The sequence below is a fragment of the Diabrotica undecimpunctata genome, chromosome 4, assembly GCF_040954645.1.
Source record: "Diabrotica undecimpunctata isolate CICGRU chromosome 4, icDiaUnde3, whole genome shotgun sequence".
In the NCBI taxonomy this organism is placed as follows: domain Eukaryota; kingdom Metazoa; phylum Arthropoda; class Insecta; order Coleoptera; family Chrysomelidae; genus Diabrotica; species Diabrotica undecimpunctata.
This window is the reverse complement of record NC_092806.1, coordinates 24,014,773-24,034,638: the sequence shown is the minus strand read 5'-3', so window position 1 is coordinate 24,034,638 and position 19,866 is coordinate 24,014,773. Positions and strand designations below refer to the sequence as shown.

At 32.3% G+C, this 19,866-nt stretch overlaps 1 protein-coding gene across 1 annotated transcript in view; it reads left to right on the top strand.

Annotated features, from left to right (window-relative positions):
- Window positions 1-19,866, top strand: part of LOC140439318 (uncharacterized) — a 47,593-nt gene that overhangs the window by 21,156 nt on the left and 6,571 nt on the right. Inside the window, exons 6-12 of the mRNA XM_072529157.1 lie at window positions 292-666; window positions 1,423-1,907; window positions 6,358-6,733; window positions 8,185-8,414; window positions 11,627-11,764; window positions 12,575-12,821; window positions 18,223-18,506. Coding sequence (XP_072385258.1) covers window positions 292-666; window positions 1,423-1,907; window positions 6,358-6,733; window positions 8,185-8,414; window positions 11,627-11,764; window positions 12,575-12,821; window positions 18,223-18,506 — 2,135 coding nt within the window. The remainder of the gene's footprint in view (window positions 1-291; window positions 667-1,422; window positions 1,908-6,357; window positions 6,734-8,184; window positions 8,415-11,626; window positions 11,765-12,574; window positions 12,822-18,222; window positions 18,507-19,866) is intronic.

Here is a 19,866-nt window from a genome sequence, read left to right as displayed (position 1 = left end):
TTTTTAATAATTTATTTGTATTATTTATATTTCTTTTGTGTTTTTATGGTTTCGTGTGTTGTGGATTTTGTTTCAGAAACTTTTTTTCTTGATTTTATACTTAAAAACATCCTAGTTTTTTTTTTGTTTATTGTTATGCTATGTTGCATCACTTCTCTCAGTTTAACACACATTTTTCGAGCATTTGCATTGATTATTGTAGGTCAAAATATTTGATCTACATTATATTATTTTAGGATATAATTTTAAAAACGAATCTAATTACATTTTGAATAGCAAATGTAATTCTAGGTCGAATTCCTCCGCCTGCCCACAGTTCCGCGACGAATCAACCTCAACAAAATGGTGCCTATTTTGACTTTGATAGATGGAATCTCCCGCCGCCTACTTCCAAATTTCTTACCACCCAATCACTACATCAGCAACATCAAGGTCTGATGGTACCGCATCCTCATGGCCATCATCCACCTCCTCCTTTACCCTATTTTGCCCCTTTCCATTTACCTCCCCATCCCACTGAATATGCATCCACCGTAGAGTTAACTCCTTTGACAAATTATAATGAACAATCACCACAGGCTTCCAATCAATACCAACCTCAACCAGAGGAACATCCTAAAGTGGTGGTGCCAAATATTGAAGAGGAACTGAATTTTCTTTCACAGGGTAAGGTTTTCCGATTTTTAGCTGGAAATTCAACATTCAAATAAAATTAGTTATCATTGTGAAATTTTTTGATTCACAACTAATTTGACAGTGCTATGAAAATAATTACACTGGAGAATAGTTGCTTGAACTTTCGATATATTACACTGGCCATTCTTGTGGGGTATGTTATAGATAACATGCGACACTGACTCTATATCCACTCTACCACTCCGCGTTATCTGTAAGGATAGAAGTATAGGACAGTGTTATGTCTAATATAATAAGGAAGTTACTCATTCTCGTTACTCCTTTCAGTGGTGGTATTGCTTGTGAAAAGAGAAGGATAAGTAGACAAGAAGATAAGTAGAAAATCTTGCAAAATTATGAACTAAGCAAAAATAATAAATATTTATTTACGAAATGAAATCTTTTTGTAATATTCATCACATGACGGTAGTTTACAAGTAACGCTATGATGATACCTAATAAGGTTGAAATACATATAAGCGGATGGCAGATGCCCTGCATTGAAATTAAATCTAAAATCATCTTTCTGTTTTATACAGTAGTATTGGTTTATGGATCGAAAGGTGAAAAGAGATAAATTCTTATAAATTTTCTCACATATTAAAATTTGAAATTAGTATAATTTAAATGTGTGTGTTTTGTTGGCACTGGTTTTAACAACCAACTAGCCAGTCAATTTGTTTATAGTTTAAATGAATTAACCAAAAGTGTTCAGTAAGTTTAGCTATTACTATATTATTATTTTAGATTCAACAAGAGTTCCAAATAATCAGCACCAGCACGTACCTCCGCAAAAACCTTCCCTGGCGATGAACTCGAATAAACCGCCAGAAAAACCAGCAGGTGCTGGTTCGGGCTTCATGAGTAGCTACCTTAAGTTTCTGCAGGGCGAAAGAGATACCTCTCCACCGCCTGCGATGCGAGGAGCCAACAGGAAACAATCGTGGCCTAGAGCTCCTATGAAGGGCATGGAAGACAAATCTCCCGACAGTAATGGTGTACCTTCCGCTTCTTCAAACCCGCCTCCACCTGTGCCTGTCACTGTACCTCCCTTGCCTACACCTGTCGCTAGACTGTCGTCTCAAGGTGATCCCCAGGACGATCCGAGATACTTCCCTTTACCTAAGGAACGAAAACGCAACAGTTTTGACAGCTCAGATGACGGCTTTAGTTCTGACGACGATTTCTTTGGCAAAAAGAATAAACAGAAACCTGCTCCTACGAATAGCGAGGTAACTATAGGTATTTAGTTAATGATTCGAAAAGTGTTAAATATTGTAACGGTTCATCTAGATACTGTTTCAAAACAAAGCCTTTGCCGAATAAAAATAAGTTGTTCCTCAATACAACCAAACTATATTAACCCCCTAAGTATACAAAATAGTAATAAATTATCGGTATAGTGTGGTATATAATCTATGGTTACTAGAAATCACATTTAAAATATCAGAACTATCAAATTCTACTCTCAATGACCCCAACTAACTTAGGGGCTATTAAAATGACCAGGGGGCTAACATTATATACTTTATTTTTAGAATTTACGGGATTCTTCTTTTTTTTTATCGATATTTCTTGTTGTTCTGTTTATTCTAGGGTGTTCTACTTTTCTTTTAGTGGTGTAGCATACATCCGATGTATTCTATTATTCCCGTCAAACAAGTTGTTCTGTTATACTATCCCCGCTCAGTCCCGTTCCTTCCAAACAGATTTTTTTACTTATATTAGGTAGTACTATAAAAACATATTGCTAATATTAAATGTTTAACTAACACAACTAGATAATTTGACTTATAATATTAAATTTACAGTACTAACAATAAATTAATCTATTTAAACCCTTATAAAACTTTCTTGACAACTCTTTAAATAAAACTAAAAATTAACCAAACTACATTCATTTTACATATTCCCAATTGCCAACAGAAGCACGTGAAAGCCAAACAGGGTCGTAGTGATGTGTATCATATGATTTTTAAAAATATTTACTTTTGAAACTATTAGTGTAAGAATTTCTTGAAATTTAATGATTAAATCACAATTAAACTAAACTCTAAAAAATAATACGACCAGTTAATAACTTAACAATAACTACAAGATAAATATAACACAATATAATAACTTAAAAATCAACACGATACAATTTGAATTTAAACATGCTGGCAAGTTTGGATCTGTAACATGAGAATCTGTCTGGCTTAAGGTAATAAATTATATTTAATAGCCTCTTGACGAATGAGACGGCGAATATTAACACGTGCGTTTGTTGTCAGATGGAAATTTGCTAAACGAATGAACTTTAAAATTTTACTCAATTTTTTTTAACTTTTAAGAATGTTTTTATGAAAGAAAAAATATATTAACTACGCTGGATGACATAATTTTAAATGTTATTTTAAAGAGAAATATCAGTAGATAATATAAAATACCCATGGAAATTCGTTTCTTAAAAGACAGCCTACTTACTGTTCAACTCAGAACCTTGTAATTTTCAGTCAGTTAGGCAACCAGTGCTGCTTGCTTCATCGTTCATAAAATTCGCCAAATGGTCCTTAAATAAAGCCAACTGGACACTGTTCTCAACATTGATTTCTTCATCAGCTATGGATCTTAGAGAGACTCCGAACAAGATGTTAACGAGAAAACATCCTTTTTCAATAGTCATCATTGATGTAGCGAATAAATCCATTGGAAAAACAGCTTTTCATCCGAAACATCCACCTGTACCTTGGTATCATATGGATCAATAAGGTATTCCCACAAATTTGGCACTCGTCAATCATAGTTCCATTATACAAACCAGGTAAACCTAAATTTGAAGCAAAATCCTATAGACCAATATCTCTCATGAATGCAATGTGTAAGTTGCTAGAAAAGGTCATTGCCAATCGACTCATGTGGTATATTGAACAAAAACATCTTCTTGATGCATTTATATGCAATCAAGAATGTTTAGCCATATTCTTTGATGTAAAAAAGGCTTTTGATACATATATGGCGCTATGATATTTTAACTACACTCCACAATTGGAAGATTCACGGTAACATGTTTGCATTTATTTCAAACTTTCTATGGCAACGATATTTCCAAGTTCGAATCAATAACCATTTGTCTGAATCTTAATTACAGAAAAATGGAATTCCACAGGGCTCGAATCTAAGCGTAGCGCTATTTTTAATCGCTATTAACAATGTTGTGTCATACTGCAATGACACAATTAAAACTTTTGTATACTGATGATCTGGTAATTCTAGCAAGAAATAAAAACATATCTGCTCATAATCATATTGCTGCAGCTCTTAAGTCAATAGAATTGTGGTCTAACAATATTAATCTCCAATTTTCCACCCCAAAAACAAAAACTATATACATTTTTCATCAAAATCAAATCCACAAAAGCTCCCAAATCTATTTTTATACAATTCTCCTATAGAATATACAAAAGAAATATAGGGATGCAACTGGACTCAAAATTAAGCTGGACAAGTCATATACACTCGCTAAGACTATTGTGCCAAGCTGGACTAAACATTATGAAATCTGTATCACATAAAAATTGGGGAGCAGGTTTTATAACTCTAATAAATTTTATAGATCTTTAATTAGATCAAAACTGGACTAAGGATGTGTTGTGTATAACTCCGCAAACCAAGCATTGCTCAAAACTTTGGATACTCTTCAGAGTTCAACTATTAGACTTGCTCTTTGAGCATATTGCACCAGTCCTGTGGACAGTCTAGTCTGTGAAGCTGGAGAGCCACCCTTAAACCTAAGAAGAAAATACTTAACTCTATTGTATGTCTCGAATATATAATCATAACCCAAAGAATCCAGCTCACCATCATGCAGTTGCTAACAGGTTCCAGAAAGTCATCAAAAAAGAAACAGGGGTCCTGTACCTTTCTATGAACGAGCTAATAGATACTTCTTAGATTTTAATATTGATTTACCTCCCATTTATCCTACCTGTGAAATAAATTTATGTTTTCCTTGGGTCGTTCCCTCTCCGCTTTGCAACCTTAAACTTACAAAAATGTTCTCAAATAGTACAAAAATTACCATCTTATGTACACGGACGCATCTAAGACCATAAATGGCTTAGGAGCATGCTTTGTGATATCACATGAACATTCCGTCTATAAATTGTCTCCTGAGACAAGTATTTTTACAGCAGAACTATTTGCCATAATTAAGGCCCTAACCTTTATTCTAAAAAAAAACTTCCCAAATCTCTTATAATATCTGATTCACTTAGTTGTCTGACATCAATTTCTCAGATTATCCCTCTCATCCAACATTACAGCAGATTACGTTAATTTTATACCGTATATACCAAAACAATTTGACAGTAGAGTTCCTCTGGGTACCGTCACATGTTGGAATAGATGGTAACGAAAAGGCATATAGTCTAGCTAGATCCACAGTAACCAGAACAGCTGTATCAGTGAAAAATCTAACGGTGCATTTAGATTTAACTTACTTAAAAGCAAAATTGCATTATGTTTGGCAAAACCAGTAGATTAGAAGCACCACTAAATTGATAGAAATAAAATCTTCCGTCCTTCCATAGAACTTCTGGCCTTTAAAGTGACAACATCAAGACCTAATAAAACGTTTCAGATTAGGACACACTTCTACAACATACGAATACTTGTTGAAGAGAGAAGAGGAACCAGTGTGTTTTGTTTGTGAATGTAAAGTGACAGTGAAGCACATTTTGATTGACTGTCCAATATACTCAGTTGGAAGACTATATCACCACATTCCAAAAACAGTAAAAGAACTTATAGGAGAATCTAAATACGTAGCTGACTTGATAGAATTCTTAAAAGCTATAAACTTTTTTAATAAAATTTAACACAATACATCAATAATTAAAATATATATTGTATACCTTTTTATGTAATTGATATGTTGTATATCCCTATGTATGTCTTTATCACTTTTTGTATTTTCTTATGCTAATAACTGTAAGTGGTTGAAGCAAAATAAAAAAGAAATCTTAACTTACTCAAACTATAATAATGCTGTATATTTTTATTTATAGAATTTACGTGTTCTTTATTCTTTTCTAAATTCGTAGTCGCTGTGTTTATTCTAGGAAGTTTTATTGTTTCTATCATTGAAGTCGCATAATTCAGGTTTATTTCAGCGTCTGCATATATTCGTTATAATATTAAATTTCTTAGCCTAATCTACAGTTTAATACAAACCAAATGTGTATTAAAAAAACCTATTTTAACAAATATATGGTGGAGATTTTCTTTTAAAAGCATCATCAATCTTCCAAAGAGTAATATTATGTAAAAATAGCAAATAGACAGAATCTTATGTTATTAGTATTTAGAAAGCATATAAACATGGCATGAAAACCGAAATAAACATTTATTTTTAGTTATTCAAATAGAAATATAGAAATAGATCTAATTTTGTTAACTCTTAAAGAATTATTAGGTCAATCTAAACATACTAAAACACTGATACAGAAACTGTCCACTTTTAAGTAAGTTTTCATCATTATTAATGCTATATAAAAGTTAAATAATAACTTTCGAAATTATTTAGCATATATTTTCAGTTTTAAATTACCATTTGAATAATATACCTTAATACGAAATAAAAAGTTGATTCAATAATACTTCAGAAATTTCCCAGTTTTTAATTTTACGATTTTATTCTAGGTTAAAGACAAAGAAAAAGAAAAGGAAAAAGAAAAAAAGAAAGAAGAAAAGACAAAAATACACAAACCTCATTCTGACAAACCTAAGAAACCGAAAACAGACAAACCTCCTAAACCTGAAAAAGAGAAAAAGCATAAAGATAAAAAGGATAAAGATAAGAAAAGAGATAAAGACTCTTTAGAAGATGTGCCGCGAAGAGAATCAACGAAACGCGCAGCAAAGAAAAAGAACAATTTGGCGGAAGTTGGGAAAGACGACGAGCCCGAAGAACCTCCAGAGTTCCAGGATTCTGATTCGGATCCAGCGTGGACTCCAGCCGCGAATAATGATGAAGAGGAAGCGGTAGTCGTTAAAAAGAACAGACGAGGAAGACCATGTAAGTGTATTTTTTTATTTGTAAATTTCAGGTAGTTCCATTTTGTTAAGGTGCGTACAGACTACTCGTTTTGCTCGAGATACGCCGTACTTGTGAAGCTCTTGTCTACATTATACTTTGATGTACCGACGATCATACGATCCACGCAAGTCACTGATTTGCATGATTTGTCTGGTTTGTGGTGGTCCTCGCTTTGAACATATAGTTACAACTATTTGAACAGTCATCATTTCTGTTTTTATTTTCTTTATCTTTAGTTAGAAAACTGTAACTCAATTGATTGCAATTTAAAAGCATATCGTACACATTTTGTTCTCAGACATCTAACCTCCCATGGAATTTGAAAAACTGGTTGAAGTGACAAAACTCGACAAGTTAACAGTAAGATGCGTTAGGCTTTCACGGCCATCGTCTAATTTGTTAAACTGTTTGTTCAGGCTGTTAGGCTGTTGTCTTCTGAGATTAGTTCTCGATGTTTCGCCAACACTAGGGGTTAGCTTACAAGCCAAGTAGTAACATCTCCAGAAGATGCCAACCCTTAGTGATGCCAACAGCCCGAACAAACAGTTTAACAAGTGAACAGTAATTTGATAAAAAACTAAAAGGTCATTTTTGGGCCTCTTCCCCTCCCATACCTTCTCTGTCAGTACATCCATAACAAGAGTGAACAGGTATGGACTCTGTGAAGAGCCTTGATACAAACCAACTGTCACTGCAAAACTTTTGGTCAATCTGACACAAGTTCTTTCTTTTGTGTACGCTCCCTCATACATATCCTACACGAGCCTTAGATACTTTTCAGGAACCCATTTCTCTCTCATACGTCTTCATAGTTCTTATTTAGGAACTGTATCATACGTTTTCTCAAGATCTATAAATACCAAAGGTAGCCCTCTTTTCCTCTCGCTGTATTTTCTCTATTAACTGTCTCAAAGCAACCAAGCCATGCGTTGTCCTCCTTCCTTGCATAAACCCAAACTGTTTCATTTTGTGCGACATTAACTTTATCCCTATATACTTCTTACAGTACTGAACATCCCATTTATCTTTATACAGTGGTACCATCATGCTATACCTCCATGTATTGGCCATCCTTTCTTCCTCATATATACTACTCATCATTTGCCACAACACATCAATCTCTTCCTCTCCTAGAGCCTTCCAACCTCCATAGCTTTTTCATCAGGTTCTACTGCCTTACCATTCTTCGTCCTATCCAAAGCCTCGGCAACCTCACCTCTCGTTATCTCTGGTATTACAATCTCATTTGGGGTGCTGAATCATCTATCTCTCCTATAGTGTTCTTCGTTTGGAAACTTTCTAAAGTATTCGCACTCTTAATCTACCGCGCGCGAGTCAAGTCCTTTAATGACTTGCCCCTTGCTTTATGTATTGATATAATATATGCATTCCTTCATATTTAAATATATAGATTTCTTATATTTATCTAGTGGGCAGCAAATCTAAGAAAACACTCAAAAACTTAATATCAGCGGCAGCTCAGGGAGCTGGTATTAGCGACGGCGATGATTACAGCAGTGATCATTCTCACAAAAAGAAACTCCACAAAATCAAACAGCCGCAACAACCTCAGCAAAATATGGCGCCAACGTTGGAAGACAATATCGCCGCTTCATTACAAAACAGTATTCCGTCAGCAAATGATGATGAGCCGTTTAAGGTTAGTATTCCATATGTTTATCTAATTCAGTTGTATTTATATGTTTTGCTAATCAATGCTATAGGCGATTCTTGTACTTTCAATGTTACATTTTAAGCAATATATATTTATCTTGAGGAACTATTTATATTTTATATGTAGACATTAATTATATATTTGTGTATAAAACATCTTTATGTAAATATTTTTCAAGAACAGGCATTCATTATCATATAAAATCAACAATTATATACACAAGTTACATATTAATTGTTTTTGATTGAATAAATAAATTGAATAAATCAAGATGTTCCTTTTTGGATACTTTGGATTGTTCCATTTAGAGATTTTTTGTCTTAGTACAAGTGCTACCCTGCTACAACGTTAATAAAAAATAAGCATATATAATTTTTTTTTTAATTTGGAAACTGGATATAATACAAGGAACATGTATTTTTAACAATTTTTTTAGTAACCACTCTCTTATGTACAGACAATTTCTAGTTTTTTTTTTAAGAATAGACATTTGAATTAAAAAAGAAATAATGTGATACATTTGATTATCGTTCTAATGGTGATAATTTGAATGATAATGCTGATGCCACAATGGCTAATAATTTCTTCATAGTAAATCCTGTTTATAAAGCAGTGGTGTTGGAACTTTTGAGATCATTATGTCCTAAGTTGCCTTTTACACTTGGATTTGTTTTCTGGTGGCTATATATCAAACTAAACATAGCAGCCAAGGAATTTTGATAGTTATCGAATCATGCAGTTTATTTAAAGTAATCTAAGCTAATTAATATAATTTAAAAACAGGGATACACCTATTTTGCATTATGAAGATTTAAATTTGATGTTTATAACATTGCCAAACTTATCATTTTTCTGATATCATTAGTCACTTTGGTTTTTTAAATACAACACCCCGTATATCGTACATTTATTAAAGCTCTACTTCAATACCAGTTCAACCATATAAAATACTTTCGATTTTATGTAGTAGGAACATCTTAAAAAGATAAAATAAAACCCTTAGAAACATCTAATCATCTTTCCTTAGCAATCATCATCTAATTTTTTGATTCAAACTATGTACAACTAAATTTTAACATAATAATTAAAAGTTTACTACATTGCTAACCCAATCAAGTGTTGAAAAATGTCCTTTTTTGTTAATTAAAGTGAGGATTCCAATAATAATACAATATACAGTGTTGTATTTAAAAAACCAAAGTGATTAAGAATATCAGAATAATAGTAAATATGGCAACATTGCAAGCATAAAATTTTTGGTCTACTCTGTATATACATTAACTTGTACTTCTATGTTTAGATTGTTCTGGTAACGCTGTAAAAAAATCTTTTATTTGTTAATATATAACTATAACTTTTTAGTAACATACAGGGTGCGACATTAGTGCGAGGAAGTCTAGTTACTCATTTGTTGTAAGAGATATGAAAAAAAATTATTTATGTTGAAATTGAAACATAGATAGGATCATATTTTGAAAATATCAATGCCTATCCATATTGACAGAGTGGAACAAACTTATCATTTTTTAATATAACACCCTGTATATTTTTACATTTTTGGACTCTTCTCGATGTTCTCTTTGTGGCAATATTAATACCCTGTAGAATTGTAAATAGATATTTAAGATAAAAAAGTCTTTTTATTTCCTAACGATTTTTAATTTAGTCTTCTATTGTCCAAAATTATTAACAACAAAATATTTAATTTTGGTATACAGGATTGGTTGAAACTGGGAATGAGTATTTTCTGAGCTTTCTTAAATGAAACACCCTACCCTGTATTTTGATATTTTAATGAAATATTATTTTATCATGTTTTATTATTTCTTAAGCATACCGTATACCTAATTGTTTTAATTTGTGAGTTATTGGTGATTCATTGAGCCAAATACTCATTCCAAGTTTCGACCGATACTGTATGTAAAAATTAAATATTTCGCTACGTTAATAGTTTTGGAAAATAATAGACTAAAATCGTTTGAACATAATAGATTTTTTGATGTCAAATCTCTACAATTCTACAGGGTGTTAATATTGTTCCGAAATTAATAAAAAAAACGTAATTACCTTTTAAACTACCTCGTATAATATTACAAAACCTTATATTTCAAAAACGAGAACATCGATAAGAGTCCAAAAATGTAAAAATATACAGGGTGTTCCATTAACAAAAAGATAAGTTTGTTTTACCTTGTCAATATGGATGGCCCTGTATATTTGAAAATATTTTCAAAGTATGGGCAGATCTATGCTCCAACTTTTACCTAAATAATATTTTTTTGTATTTCTTATGACAAATAGTATTTTTTTTTAGTATTTCAGGAAAAAATTTTGTGTTGGTGTAAAAATATTTATATTGATACTGTAAATGAAAAGTTTCCTTAGTAGAGTAAAAATGGTCTTGTCAATGTTTATTTAGTTATATATAAATTGGCAGTTGTACATGGAAAATACATACTTAATAAATTGTTTCATATAACTGTTATCAATCATAATGAATAAATTTTCGTGACAATTTTTTACTTCCACTACAAAGTTATAATGAAAGTTGAAGAAGAAAGGGATAGATCTTACCTTCTTACTTTAAAACAATAATTAGAGAAGTTAAACTATTTAAGTATAGCAGCATTCTTCAATGACTTAGTCTTTTGCGGCCAAATGGAATTTTATATAAAAATATGTTAGTGGTAGTCACAGATGTTGCACAGTTTTAGTGTAAACCTACGAGTGATTTGCAGAACATGTATCCTAAAATGATACATGTTACCTGTTTGGCTCTTGATCTCCATCGTGTTGTAGAACAGGTTCGAGTTTTATATCAACAAGTGATTGCATTAATTTCATCAATGAAAAAGGCATTTTTAAAGTCTATATAAAAACATTTAGAGCAATGGCGGAAAAAGTTCCATTACCTTCAGCCCCAGTTGTTACTAGATGGGCTACTTGGATAATTGCTATTTACTATGTAAGAGAACTCAGAATTGACCAAGACAATACCAACAAATTAATCTCTTAAGGAAACTTACACAGCATATTATTTTTTCTTAATTACTTGTGTCTAAATGTCCACTTAAATGTCGATTTTTTATTTATGCAGTCAAATAAATTGAGAGAGAAACAACATCAGGTAATCGTCTATAACTATATATTCTCTTGTTAACAATCGTTAACAAAACTAACGTTGACTATTTTTACAGGCCGGAGATTTCGTAGTAATTAAGGCTGAACTGAACGAAGAATGGCCTGCCATATGGAGGGTTGATGGCAAAACTCTTCTTCAAAAATATGAACCGTTCGAACAAAACGGTGTTACTTTATATAGGAATATATCGACGGTAAGTTGAATTTATACAAAAATATCTTATATCGCAGGAATTCTAATTCTGTTAATATAATTATTGGAACTCCAGCTTGTTAAGCCAGTAACATAGACACTGAGCTACAACCGTCACCAGTAGATAGCTAAATCGTATAAACTAAGCCAGAATAAAAAAATAATAGTATACAAAAACTTATTTTACAAATACTGACATACAAATATGAAACATAAACCATCTCTAAAGCGGATGAAAACCTTTTACTCATCTTTGAACGATCGCTCCTGAGGAGAATGTTTGGAGGCATCTATGAAAGTAGTATCTGGAGTAGGAGGTATAACTATGAAATATAAACACATATTTCTGGTGAAGACTTGATATCTTTTATAAAAATAAGAAGACTGATTATCCTTATGTCTGGGTGAAGGAGATGTAGAGTTTAGACCAAAACTTGGATGTAGGGATGGTTTGGATGAAGATGTGAGGAAAAGTTGTGCGACACATTAGCAACAGTTGTGAATGGATAGAATTGCGAAAAAGACTTAGGAAGATCAAGTCTCTTCATTAGGACTATAACATTTTTGATGGTGATGACTTGTTCAAGAACTTCTCATTGGGGTGCTCTCTCCGTTTCGCATATTAGTAATCATCAGTGTAATACAAATTATATTTGTGGCATTGCAAAATGATTCAGTTTGCGTTGTTCCAAACCCATTTCGCAAGAAGCAAGCGAGAAGATTCTTCTTCTGTTATACAGTTATAAGTTTGATGACTTGATGCATAAACTTTTTTTTGTAAGCATATGGTCAATATAAAAATCTTTTGCAGTATACATCTTGGACGCCAGAAAGCAAAAAGCAATATATGGTAGTTCCAGTGAAGTATATATCGCAGGGCCAGCTAGAAGTTATTGTAGAGTTTTTAAAACATGAGATGAATATAGTTGATTTTGAATATCAAGATCAATGCATGAAGCAGTTCGAATCTTACCAAGACAATTTTGAGGTGTATATCCAGACACTGATTTCTCAAGCATTGGATAGTAATTTCCTGATGGAAATTTTCCATGAAAAGGGTAAGTTACTTATACCTTTCTTTAGTAATATTTCCGGGAAGCTAACAAAGTGAAGTGCAATAAAAACCAGATATTTATTTTATTTGATACTTTCCAAATTATTTTTCACCGTTATTTACTTGCCTTCAAAATTAGTTTGACAAATTTTACAATTTTTTTTTTTGGCACACTTAACCCGTTAACAATAAAAGATGCGTCTACGCACCCTTTTCATTTTTATTTGTTTTTACATACTGCTATAATGCTTATTACTCTAACAAGTATACACAGATATTCTAGCATGTTTGTTTCATCTTTATAACCACATGTACTTGATTTTAGACAAAAAAACTGTTTTACAATTTGTGAAACTAACATGATCTTTTAACTGTTTCTCAACATCTTGAAGACAATAATGTTTTATCGACTTTTTTACGCAGCGAAGATATATTTGCCACAATGTGACATGTATTGGTTGAAAGATGAAGTAAGGAAGTAGCGATTGTGAGTCCAGAGCGATGTCTAGAAATAAATTTCGATCAATCAAACAAAATATTCATTTGTCTGATAATACTCAATTAGACCAAGATAATAAATTTGCTAAACTTACTCCTATCTTTCATATGATGAATAGAAAATGTTTGCAATTTAATATATTTGAACATAACCTTTCAATAGATGAGAATATGGTACCATATTTTGGACGTCACTCATGCAAGATGTTCATTTGAGGAAAGCCTGTAAGATTTGGTTTCAATATATGGTGTCTTTGTTTACATACAGGTTCTTCTTCTTTTTCCTTCTTTTATATAAGCTTTAAAGCCTGTTTCTTCTTCAATATTAACCTAATAAATTGTTTAAATGATCACACCATCCTTTTCTTGGTGTGCCAATACTTCTTCATCCATTTGGTGACTTATCTCGTGCTGTTCATACTATCCTATCCAATTCTACTGTGTTCGTTCCACTCCTGTTTCCGTTTTGTCACCCATCCATTTATGTCTTCTATATTGCATGCTCTCCTTATGTTTTCTCTCCATATCCAACAGACTTTTCCCTGATATTTGTCGGAGTATTTTCATCTTTGTTGTTTCTAGTAGTCGTCTCGTTTTAGATGTGTCAGGTCTTGTCTCCGCCGTGTATGTTAATATAGGTCTAATTGCTGCTTTATAGATTCTTGTTTTTGTGTCTTGTCTTAGGTGTTTGTTCTTCCAGATTGTGTCATTAAGAGATCCCGCCACTTTACTTGCTTTTAAGCTTTGTTGTCATACTTCATCTTCAACATCTCCATAACTAGTTATATTTATTCCCAGATATCTAAACCTTGCTTCCTGCTTTATTATTTTCCCATCAATTTCGATTTTACATCGTAGTGAGTATTTAGATGTTACATACAGGTTATTTATACAGTGTGACCCATTTAGATTGGAAACACCTCTATAAAATTTAAAGTTGTTAACCGATTTTAACCAAATTCTTTTTTAATGTCATGAAAAAAAAAGGTCTATTGCGGGACAAAATATGAAATATTTAGGTAAATTTTCAGGCCATTCTACGATACTTTTTCTTCGTCGAAAATGGAGAATTTGTATTAGCGATTTTTTTAATAAAAAAATTTCTACGCCACTGGATTTAGAGTGGCTTCAAATAGCTATGACAAAAATTTCATTAAGATATATTTATTAATAACAAACTTATGACAACTTAAAATTTTAAAACTCACTAAGAAAAAAACACTCTGTATTAACGTTAAAAAAAACACTCTGTATTAACAGACCCATGGAAACATAATTTTAATTTAAATCCTAGTTGCTTCTACCAATCCACCATCTAATTCGATACATTTGTCGTAACGTTTATGAATATTTCTAATTACATTTCTTAGTTGTTGGGGAGTAATTTCTGCACATGCCTGTCGAATTCTTGCACGAAGTTCAGTTTACGTCTTTTGTACGGGTTTGGTAAACTTTTTGTTTGATAACTCCCCAGAGAAAGAAGTCTAAAATTGTGAGATCTGGAGATCTGGGTGGCCAATCTATCAACGGACTACCCCGGCCTATCTAACGGTTCGGAAAATTTTCATTTAGCCATTGCTTCACGGTTCTGGCGTAATGAACAGGACACGTATCTAACTGGATATACAAATTTAATCGTTCATTAATTGGGAGCTCATGAGTAGCATCCCACAAGTCGGTGTTTAAAAATTCTAAAAAGTTCTGTGAGTTCAAGTTTTCTTCAAAAAAGAGAGGACCAATAACTCGCCCGTTCAGTATACTACACCAGACATTGATTTTTTGAGAATACTGACTTTTACAGCTTATTACCCAATGGAGATTATCTGCGGTCCAATAGCGACAATTCTGTGATGATACTACTCTATTTGTAGTGAAAGTGGCTTCGTCGGTAAACAACACGTTTTTTAGAAAATTTATATTGTTTAAATATTTCCCTTCGGCTCATAAACAATATTCCAAACGTTTTGCTTCACCGCCTTCTTGTAATGTGTGTAAGAATTTTGGTTTGAAAGGTTTAATATTATTTACCATAAGACATCGCCGAATACTCTCTCGAGGCACATTTAAATATAAACTGGCATTCCTTAAACTGGCATTAGGGTTATTTCTGAAATGATCTAAAATGATTTGATCATTTCCTCTTCTTCTTTGTAACGGGTTATTTTTTAAAATTAGTTTTGATGCTGCACCATATTCATTAAAATATTGTATTTATTTTGTTTACCGTACCGCAGCTAATATTAGGACGATCCACATGTCTGTCATTAAATATTGTACAAACTTCCCTGGCACTTCTATCGTCATCTCCCAAAAGACGTATAATTTCAATTTTTTCTCTCAAACTTAATCTTGCAGCCATGACACAAAATATTATTAAAAGAATTTGAAGTAAATATTGTTGCAGATATTATGCATAAATTTATGCTAGCACTGAAATTTGTATGACACAAATAATGTCAAACAGTAATATCGTTGTCATGGCAACTGAGATTTAAGTTGTAGCATGTAAAGTTAATAATAATGTAAGTGCGTTACTTGCATTAAATTTTTATGCTATTTTAAACATTTTTTTGTTTAGTAGTGGTTTATTATTAAAATTATTTGAAAAATAATTAGTTTTATGGTTATCTGTTGATACAGGGTGTTCTTTTTTGACTCGTAGCTTAGTGAGTTTTAAAATTTTAAGTTGTCATAACTTCGTTATTAATAAATATATTTTAATGAAATTTTTGTCATAGCTACTTAAAGTCACTCTAAATCCAGTGGCGTAGAAATTTTTTTAATAAAAAAATCGCTAATACAAATTCTCCATTTTCGACGAAGAAAAAGTATCGTAGAATGCCCTGAAAATTTAACTAAATATTTCATATTTTGTCCGGCAATAGACCTTTTATTACATGACATTAAAAAAAAATTTGGTTAAAATCGGTTAACAACTTCAAATTTTATAGAGGTGTTTCCAATCTAAATGGGTCACACTGTATAAATTCATACCATATGGAGAAAAACAGAATAATAATTTAGATTCAGGTAATAGTTTGGGAACGAAGGTAGTTTTAGAGTTACTTTCTGTAGTTGACAAACTCCAAGAGCATCGAGTATTTTTCGACAAGTTTTTTTTCTCTTATGCCCTTTTTGCGACACTGCAGGATCTAGGCTTCTTAGCCACAGGTACTATAAGAGAAAACCGCACTGCAAAGTGTGCTTTACAGAATAGCAAAGCACTCAAAAAGACTTGTGAGAGAATGATAATTCTGCTTTTATGGTGATAACAAATACCTGCACATTACTACCTCTTGTTCAAACAGAATGATACAGCCAGAAAGAACACAAAAATATTGTCGTATCTCAGTTAGTAGCTGAATACAATCTGTTTATGAGTGGTGTGGATTTGCACGATAATGACATTGTTAATTACTGAATCAGAATAAGGTTGAAGTGAAGTGTTCTGGAGGCAGTGAGTCAGAACAGCTCTCTGTGGTGCTCTTGTCTCCAGAATTCCGACTTCTGATAGGACTCATCCTATGCGAATCCTGAATTTTCAGTTGGCAAGGTCTGAGGAGAGTAGCGCTGTCATGACATTGCTATATCCATAGTTCTTCATTTTGTAGATCAGTCCTGTGTGCCATACTCTGTCGAATGCTTTACCCATGCTCGTCTGCTATGATGTATTTTATGAGCCTGAGTACCTGGTGTTTGCTTGAGTGTTTGGCTCTAAATCCGAATTGGGCTTCTGGTAACCCCTCAGTCTTTCTGTTTCCTTTTTGAGCCTTGAGATCAGTAGAGAGTCTTTCAGCAGTAAGCTTATTGGCTTCTGTTCTGTGAAAAAGTGCTGTTTTTTCCTGGTTTATGCATTGTTGTCACATTGGTTTCTTTCCATCAATTAGGGATCTTATGAATTTCATCAATTCGTTTCTTACGTTGGTCAGATAAATGACTGCTTCTGCTGGAAAATATTTTTGAGCCCTGTTGGTTATTTCGTCCGGTCTAGGTGCTGTTTGGTGATGTTTTCCCCGTTGCTAGATTGCCATTTAATAACTCCACATGCATTGAGCTGCACTTACAACGACAGGCGCGCATTAACTCTCATGTATACATATTACATTGTATAATGTGACATTTAAATTCTCCGTGAATTCGTCACAGTATTAGTAAGTAAAAGAAACAGCTGCGATCTGCTTTCTAGCACAAACAGATATGTGCTAATCAATAAACAGCTATCATGTATCGGGTCTCAGTGCTGTGAATGTTTCTCTACCATCTTGTATTATTTTACAAAACCAATAAACGGAACTTAGAGTTTCTAACAAATTTCAGGTTAAACAAATACTATGGCATGCTTTTAATACGATATTATACAGCTTAAAATATTTGATTCCAGTATTTAGAACGATTGTAAACGCTTTACTACTGTTGAATTAAACAAATACAATTAAATCTTCAGCCCGAGATATGTCGGGTGATTATTTCTTTAAAAAATATTGTCGAATATACCCGGGATAAAGTGTTAAGCAGTTAAACAGTGGTGGTACTCAAATACCTTACCAAAATTACAAAATAGCATTCATTCAATCACAACCTGTATACACGAAAAATTTATTTTATCACTCACAATCTGATACAAACCAGAATTTATGGACAACTTAATTTCATATAAGAAAAAAGGTCTAATTCTTGTTAAACTATTTCTTCGATAAGAAAAGAGTCAAACTTATCCATAATGTATAATAATTCAATATTAGCAACGCAACGTGATAACATAATTTATTTCACTTTGCACATTTTAACAATTAGTCAGTAAAATTTTTATAAGAAATCAAACAGTATGTACGTATTTAATAAGAAAGTTATTATTTTTTTAAGATCATTTGTTTTCGTGCTGTTTATAAAAAGTTTATTTTGTGTAGACGATTACTTCCTTTCGAATGTTCAAACGATCGACGATATCACGGATAGCAAAAAGCAGAAATTCTTCAATCTCTTAAGGTGGCCAGCCAATGTTCAAGCAGCTATCTGTACGTGGCCATGTTACAACGTTCTTCGCGAAGTGTCGATGTCGGATTCCCAGTCGAAGTCTTGCGCAGCGTGCAACAGAATCGGGGTTTCAGTGAGGGTCTTGATGTACGGCCAGCCATACAATTCAACGACACTGGAGGGCTGTCCGCCCGATCCTAATGCCATAAATGAGAAGGTGAGTTGTTATCAAAATATATATATTGGTTAGGAATATGAAATACGCAAGTTTCAACGTATTTTTCCACAATATTTTTTGAGTTGTAGTGGAAAATGAGTGTGCTTTTTAGGATTTAGTTTCTTTTGTAGTTCTTTATAAGGTGTTTCTTCTTGACTCTTTTGTTTGTTTTTATATAGAAGACTTAATAAAGATCTAGCACTTAAAAAGTTTACTAACTAGTGTCCTATAGATTTTCATTCTACCTTTTTTTCTCTAAAAAGACAACTCCACACATTTTTGTATCCAAACAATTACATTACTTCCTGAAACTCCGTGAGTTGTTATCAATGTATATATTGGTTAGGAATATGGAATACACAAATTCCAAAATATTTTTCCAGAATGTTTTTTGAGCCATCGAATTAGCTGCATTGATTACAATTTAATTTTAATCTACTTATTTTCGATGATTTCTTCCTTTTCTGTGTATAATTTTATATTTTTGTTATACTTTTCTTTTTTTTTCGTTCTTCCACATCGATTTTGTTAATTTTTTTTTTCAATTTTCATCATGTTTAAGGTTGAAATACAGTATTTATGCGATAATGTATTTCCAAGTGAGCTTTTTACCAATTAAAACTCAAAATAATGTTCTAGTTTTTTGACATCTTCATATCATTCTTCCATATCGATTTTTTTTACATATTTCCTTCAATGACAAGTTTAAACTTCGATATAATATTATTTCGAAATAGTTTTTTTTCATTTAAAATAATTTTAACTTGATCTTTTCGAAATATTTGTATCATTTTTCTATTTTTTTTTTTTTTTTCGAATTTCCAATGTCCCCAAATTTAAATTAGAAAATTATCTGGGGATAATGACATATTAACATCCTTTTTCATTCTTCCTTATCGATCAAATATGTTGATAATAAAATGATTTACACTCAAAAAGTAATAAAGTCACCACACTGTTCCTTGTATGCTGTTATTTTTTTGCTAGTCACTAAAAACAGTAGTTTTGCCCTGTGTTCTTAAAAATATGCCTATAATAAAAATGAAAATCGGGAATCTTTGTAGCTTTTATTAAATTCCATTTAAAATCCTTTATGTAAGTAGTAAAACCTTTCCAAGGTGACGTTAGAACATATTTGTAATGTGTGACTGAGAATAAAGACAATACTGTCGCTATCAAAACATGACCTAACAACAATTTCCACTCGTTAGCTCCACAGCCCATTCATTGTGACTCCTTTAGACTCCTTTCTTTCCTATTCTTCGCCTTGGTTTTCCAATTTTGTACTCTCAATAATCTTTTTGAAGTTTCTAAACAGAGGGAATTTTTATCCTACACTTGGTCATTAAATCATGCTCTG